General features: G+C 25.9%; 1 protein-coding gene across 1 annotated transcript; it reads left to right on the top strand.

Annotated features, from left to right (window-relative positions):
- Positions 1-576: 576 nt before the first annotated feature.
- Positions 577-3,065, top strand: LOC109805192 (homeobox-leucine zipper protein HAT9). Its single transcript, XM_020367200.3, has 3 exons — positions 577-1,083; positions 1,481-1,560; positions 2,476-3,065. The coding sequence occupies exons 1-3, from the start codon at positions 637-639 to the stop codon at positions 2,795-2,797; spliced, it is 849 nt and encodes a 282-aa protein (XP_020222789.1). The 5' UTR covers positions 577-636; the 3' UTR covers positions 2,798-3,065.
- The last annotated feature ends 4,869 nt before the right edge of the window (positions 3,066-7,934 follow it).

Here is a 7,934-nt window from a genome sequence, read left to right as displayed (position 1 = left end):
CAGTATAGTTAAATGATACATGTATTTATTAACTAATGTTAGCTTGCACATAAGTTACTCTTTTTTTTTTTACATAAATAAATCACTTTTGATGAGTATGAAAGTGGTTAAAAAAAGGGGGAGTACGTAGGACTAAAATTGAGGAAGAAAAGCAGAAAAGAGAAAAGGTTAAAAGGGGTGAAATATTCTCTTGATCATATATGCTCTGTATGGTGCTACCCACTTTCCACGTAATTCCACGTATACCATATACCATATACACTTCATCATGATTCAATTGCTTGTTATTTTGCAGAACATGCCCTTCATGAAAAGAAGAGGGAGGAGTCATTAACTTTCTTGTAGTCAACTTACGAACCAAAAAAAGCAATATGGCAAATTTTCATCATTTTCCAGAATAATATAACCACATTTATATTATATTACCCAATGCATATATTAAATCTCTCATTTTTCTTGCCTAATAAACAAACAAATAATGAGACCCCACAAAGTCACACCCAATCATAATTAATTCCCCTTCATTCACACTATCCCACATCCTCTCTTCTTCATCTATATATATAATATTTATTCACAACGTTTCAAGCTGCATCAAAGTCCTTCAACATTTTTCACCCTCACAATTCTTATACCATGAGTTTTCATAACACAGGACTTGGACTTGGTCTTGGCCTTGGTCTTGTTGGCTTCCATGATCATCAATCAGAGAATTCCATAGAAAGCCACAAGAAAAAGGTGGAAAATCCATCAAAATGTAACAAAGAATATCCATCACTTACATTAGGACCACCAGATGATGATGAAGTGAATAATCAACCAAGTTCAAAGACCGAGTCCTATGAATATTTTCGACCACAAGTTTCTTCCCCCAGCGCAGTGTCTTCATTTTCCAACTCTTCTAGTATCAAGAGGGAGCGAGATCAGGCCTTGGGAGAAGAATTTGAGGTTGAAGTTGAGAAAGTTCCAACAAGGGTTGCTGATGTTGATGAAGATGGTAACCCCAGAAAGAAACTTAGGCTCACCAAAGAACAATCTGCAATCTTGGAAGAAAACTTCAGAGAGCATTCTACTCTTAATCCGGTATCTTAATTTTCTTCTTCTTCTAATAATCATGTTGTTAATACGATATAACATTCCTTGACATGCTAATAATTAATTTCTGTCAAAAAAAAAATTGCTTAATTACCTTTGGTGAAAGATACCTTAATTAATTAGTGACAATTGTATTATGATGCATTTTTTCTTCTTCTCATTTTCACTTTTTTTTTCTCATATCATTTATGATATCTATCACTTTTTTCTTTCTTTCTCTATCTCTTTTCCTTCCATTCATATACCCGAAAATGGAGTGTATGTTGATATTTTCCATTAATTAATATTATTATGTATATGATATGATTGAGTTGATCATGGTTTAGTTTATTTTTCTTAGAATATCATTAATTCACTGTAGTGTTTCCTTTGTCATTTTCCTCAGAAGCAAAAGCAAGAATTGGCAGTGAAGCTGAATCTACGGACAAGACAAGTAGAGGTGTGGTTTCAGAATAGAAGAGCCAGGTAATTTACAAAGTGGGATCGGAACTAAGTGTTCATAAATCTATGCTTCAAGCTCCATGTTATTTATTGAATAATTATTTACCTTATATACTTCCTTCTAATAATAGAAAATTATTAATTAGGAAAATATTTATTATATAAATCAATCAATACTAACTTTCCAAGTAATGAAAATATACTTAAAAAATTGTTTTTAATATTATTTAACTAATGTCTTTACGTTATTCAATTCATTAGCACACGAACTTTATTTAAAATAAAATATTAAATATATTCAAAGTTTTGAGATAGTGAATTTTTTTATTTGATTTTACTTTAGGTCTTTCAAATTTAGATTACGTGTGTTTTTCGAGTTGGTTAAATTCCTTTATTTTTGAAAAATAGCAAATTTAGTTTCCTGTTATCTTTTTATCTCAAAATCCCAAATTCTTACTTTTACCTAAACATTTGAGGGCTTGTGATATAATTGTTTTTAAAAATAAAAAAGTAATAAGTTTAGCAGAAACTTAGTAAAATTCAATAGATTTTAAATGATATGTAAGATAAGGATTTTTAAAGAAGAAAAATTTAGAGATATTTTTAATTTGGGTGAAATTTAATAGTTTAATCAAACAATTTTGAGCGGACAAGAAATTCGATTGAATTAGTTTATAAAGATTTTAGAAGAAAATGAAAATCTGAAAGTTGTAGGGAAGAATAAAATTGGTGGGAAGACCACCAACTTTTACTAAATTTTAGAAATATAAAAACTTAGTTGACTTAAAAAAAATAGAAAATTTTAATCTCTTAAACTTCAAACTAGAGAAACTAAAAATGTAATCATCCAATTATGCCAATATTCTTATTTAGTACTAGTTATATTTTAAGTAAGTGATTGATAGACCTTTTTTTTCTAACATAATTATATGTGTACAGGACAAAGCTAAAGCAAACGGAGTCAGATTGTGAACTACTAAAGAAGTGTTGTGATACTCTAACAGATGAGAATAAGAGGCTGCAAAAGGAAGTGCAAGAGCTAAAGTCAATGCAAACAAGGGCAGTGCCCCTTTATATGCAGATTCCCGCAGCCACACTTTCCATTTGCCCTTCTTGTGAGAGAATGTGTAGTGGTAACAACGACAATAATGATAATGATTCTTCACACACAACAACATTATTTATCGGCTCAAATAACCATCATAATCACTTTTACAAAAGTAGCTATCCATTTTCCCACTCATCATCGGCAGCATGCTAGATTTTTGTATTGATTCATGAGAATCGAATTCAGTATGAAAGAAGTTTACAGTAACTTATACACGATGTACTCAGAAACAATGCAAAATGCTAGATTGCTAGCTAGGGAGGCTATTATTAAGTTCAATTTCGGGGAAACCTTTGCCATTGTTGCGAGGGTTGTAGTAATTAATTATATAGTTTGTTAGCATGTAAATAATGATATATAGATGATTAATTAGTGATCATTAGTGTATATATATAGATCTACCCCACCACATGTTTTCTTACGATGCACGTGAATGATTATATATATTTATACTTTAAAAAAATAGAAATTAAGATCAATTCAAAGAGATTTTTCTAATCTGTTGTAATTTAATTATAGGGTTATCATATGGTTAAATATCTACATTTAATTTTTATTATGGTTGATATATTTGAATTGAATGGCATGAAGGATTTGCTATTAGGGGTGTTCATGGATCGGTTTTTGAAAAAATCGATTCAAACTAAACTGAACCGTTTTATAAAAGTAGATCGGTTAACCGATCCATTTTTTATAAAATGGATCGGTTTGGTTTTTTTAAAATATAGATCGATTTTTTTAAAATTGGATCGATTTGGTGCGGTGCAGATATCCACTTTTTACTCATATATGGATCGGTTTTTTTAAAAAATCAAACCGAACGAACCGATCCACTTTGTAAAAATTGATTCAATAACTGAACCGGTTTTATAAAGTGGTTCAATTCTGATTTTTTTAAAAATGGATCAGATTTTTCAATACAGATCGGATCGGTTATAGATCGGTTCGAATCAATTTAAATTTTTTGCACACTCCTATTTGCTATCGACTGGAAACTGTGGAATAATCCAATATTTTTTTAAGGTTGTGGAAGAATGAAAATGTTAAGCGCAAATGTTGCTTTAAGGATTGCTTCCTTGGTACGAGTTTGTGCATGACAGACACAGATTTGAGAATATTTACTATTTAAGTTCTTAACTAGCTGGAAGTGAGATTAATATATGCTTAAGGTTTATCTTATTTGTGGATTATTTTTATAAATCTCACAACTAGCTAGGATCAAGGTAAAACAACGAAAATATGTTAAAAACATATAAGTTGTTACGAACGTTTATTTAGGAAAATATTGAGAAAACTTAAAAAAAAAAAAGTTTTTGAAAACCAATTTTTGGTTTGAGAGTCAATTATGTGTACACAAATATTAAGATATAAACAAAGTTTTAAATTGTTCAAACATTAAAAAAAATTATAAAATATACATAATCTTTATTGATATAAGTGATATGCAACAGTAATTCTATGAATGTTTAGATTTAAAGTAAAAAATATTATATCAATATGAGAACATGTGTATGTAAACTTTGGTCCAATATTAGAAAAATGCACGAGGTTAAACAATAATTGAGGAAAAAACATACTTTATATTGGTATTTTTGTAATATATTACAAACCATATTAAATGATAAGTATTTTATTAAAAAAAATCCTCTCTTATATATATATATATATATATATATATATATATATATATATATATATAAGGATAGATTTTAGAATAAGTCTTAAAATAGTCGTTTCACTCAATAATTATTTTATATTAAATTTTAATAATTTAACTGTCAAATTAAAATTTCTTCATAAATAGATCACATACCAATTTTAAAAAATTTGATAATCATATAATACTTTGTTATATAAATTTAAATTAATGTATAAAATACATTTATCAATATCTTTCAATTTAAATTAATAAAATAAAATATTAAATAATATTATTTTTTTCTAAAAATTAACTTATATATTAAAAACTTATAATTTAATAATTAAAAAATTAAAATTTAACGTAAAAAATAAATTATTGAAAGAAATAAATTACATATAACTCATTATGATGTGAGTAAGTGGACCACACATAATTTGAACAAACACATAAATCACACTCAAAATATGACCTCCAAGAGCAATACATAGGAACCAAGATATTTAGAAGAGTGTTTTGTTTTGTTTTTGAATTTCTTTTCTTATTTTTAGAGAGAATAAAATATATAAAAAATCTCAATACTATATCACTACTAAATTTCATACTTTAAATTTTTACATCAGTTTAAATAATCAATGCAGAAATGTTGATGTCATGTAATCTATTTTTACTCTATTTATCAAGTAGGGGCACTAACAACATTGTTAAGACGGCAAATACATATATAGATGATTATTGTACCAACTTAAACCGGAAATAGTTTGACATATATCTAGATGTTTGGAAAAGTATTTAAAAACTTTTTTTCTTATGGTTCTTATATAAGTTTATTCAACTTATAAAATAATTTATATATAATTCCTAAACATTTAATCTATTATAATAAATTGTTATGAATATTAAATTATAACGCAAACTTCTCTTTATCCAAAGACAGTGGTGAAAGAATATTCTTGCAACTTACCATGATTACATCATAATGCGTAACATTAAAGAAGTAGTAAATGTATATAGGAGTTTTGATTGGAGTGACGGTGGTGGTGAATGGTGATGCATCCATTAAAAGCCACTCACAGTGACGCAAAAGAGTGATGTTGGGTGCTTATATACATGTTGTGGTCCCATATATTGTTATATTTTGTTCCTCTATCTTAGCACATAAATAATGGAGTGGACTTTTAGATTTTCATATCACTTTGAGTAAGAGATGGAGATCCCAAGGAGATGGAGCTTAACTAGGTCTTGAGCTTTTAGTTCATATTTCAATTGCATAATCAATAAGTAATTGGTTAGAATTGTACTACACAATTTTATTTTATTTTTCAAATAACATCTTGAGTAAATTTTGTATATAAAAAATATGATTCTAATGAAGACTTTATTAAAAATGGTCAATTAATTAAGTTTTTTTATAAAAATTAATCATCAATAAATTTAGTGTGATAGATTGAAAAATTTTAAATAGTTGAAATAATATTTATATATGAGAAAAGATTTATTTATTTCAAGAGTAATTTTTTGTAAAATTATTCTATTTAATAACTAATGTTTTATATCAAATTTTAGTGATCTAACGTTAAAATAAAAGTTCTTAATGCATAGATAAATTTAGAATTTTAAAAAAATTAAATTATTGGATATTTTATTTTATTAATTCCTTAAGAAAAATTATTGGCAACAAACTAATTAACGGAAAAATTAATTAAGAAGAAAAGTTTCTCAATTTTTCAAGTTCTTGGTTGATCTTTTGTAAGAAACAGAAGAGGGATCGAGTATTAATCTAGGATTTGTAATTCCATTTTCCATGTTAAACATTAGATGCTATCATAAAACTTAATTTTATTTGCTAATGGCCTTCACGGATTATTAATATTGAAATTTGCATTGTATCATGTGGCATTTTGCTTCAAATCTTTAGCATTAATGCTCTACCAATATATCATTAGGCTCTCAAATCAAATAGATGACAAGACATGTCACATTAGTTAAAAAGAAGATATAGTCATCAAAATATATTTTAGCTGGTTTATATATATGAAGAGTTAATTAGGTCTAATTTGTGTTAAATGATATGATTGAGGATACCTGTTTTCTCTAATATTAAGGTATTAATGCTGGAGCACATGCAAATCTCAAATTCGAACGTAATTAAAACAAATCTTATGAAGCATAATGAATACGTACAAAAATATATGTTAAAATTAGTATGAGAAAAAAAAAATTTATTAACACTCTTTACCAAGAGATGCAACTAAATCACGTGGCAAAAAGCAATCATGCACCGCACCACGAAGTTCTTCATATCTTTGCATTGGGTCCCGTGAATTGTGATGATTAATTATTACGTGCAAGTTAGGTGAGTTTGGATTATGCATTTGTAACCTTATTCGTTTAATTAGGGACAAAAATATACGGAAAGAATGGTTATCATTACAAGATTATGTGTATGTTTACTTTCACCTTTGCAATGGATAATTAAACACATGCTATATCATATGGGTAAACATTAACATGCTTTATTTACGGGGGAATTTTGAAAAGAAAGAAAATAGATAATATGAAGACCAAAATTTATATATATTCTCTTTCGTTTCTTCATAGAACTTATATTTGACATTCATCTTTACATTTTAAAAGCAAATTTAGAAGAAAGATAATTTTTTAATTAACCAATAAGGAGTACTTTGATGATTGAGGAATTGTATTTTAATAATTAAAATTTTTAAAAATATATGATATTTTATTATATATTCAAATTAATGTATAAAATATTTTTATAATTATCTCAATTTAAATTAATGAAATAAAATATCAAATAATTTTTAATTTTTTAAAAATTTATAAGTTTGATCTATACATTAAGAACTTTTAATTTAAGAATAGGATACTAAAATTTGATATAAAATAAAAGTTATTAAATAGAGTAAATCTATCAAAACTTATTCTTAAAGTATTAAATTTTTAAATTATTTTTTAATTAAAACTATTTTATCTTGAATGAGAGCATTTTAGGAGTCATTCTTCAATAATAACATTTTTTTTACTACTTTTTTAACATGATTCTATCAATTTATATTTTTTTTGTAAATTAGGTTTTAATAATTTTTAAAAGAAATTATAAATAATTAAAAATAATATTATATTACAATATAAATTATTTATTATAAATATAAAATAAAATTTTTTGATAAAAATTATTTATTACTAAGTGTCTATATTGTAGATTGTAGATACAAGTTAAAAATATTTATGAGAGTTTCTCTTTTGAGAATAAAGAGTTATTGCTAATAGATATAAACTCTCAAGCATACTCAATTTAATTATATTATGATTTATATATTAAAAATGCTTATTTGTAAATTATATTAAAAAAAATAGTTATATTGAATAAAAATTTGTCGTTTTTTAGAACTTTTTAATTGTCTTGTGCATTACACATTCTTGCTAATTAAAATACTAGCTAGTCGTTCGATAACTACTAAAATGCATGATTAATAATAATTCTTATAACATTATTAACGTTTTAAGTGCAAAATTATTTTGTATAATTATTTCAAAGATTGGTATTTTCTGTTAAATGGATCATTATTTTACACTGTGCAGTTGAATATGAATTATTGAGAGTTTATTGTGCAAAAGCAACTAGCAATT

The sequence above is a fragment of the Cajanus cajan genome, chromosome 9 (assembly GCF_000230855.2).
Source record: "Cajanus cajan strain Asha chromosome 9, NIPB_CcT2T_4, whole genome shotgun sequence".
In the NCBI taxonomy this organism is placed as follows: Eukaryota; Viridiplantae; Streptophyta; class Magnoliopsida; order Fabales; family Fabaceae; genus Cajanus; species Cajanus cajan.
The sequence above is the reverse complement of the archived record's forward strand: the minus strand, read 5'-3'. Positions and strand labels throughout refer to the sequence as shown.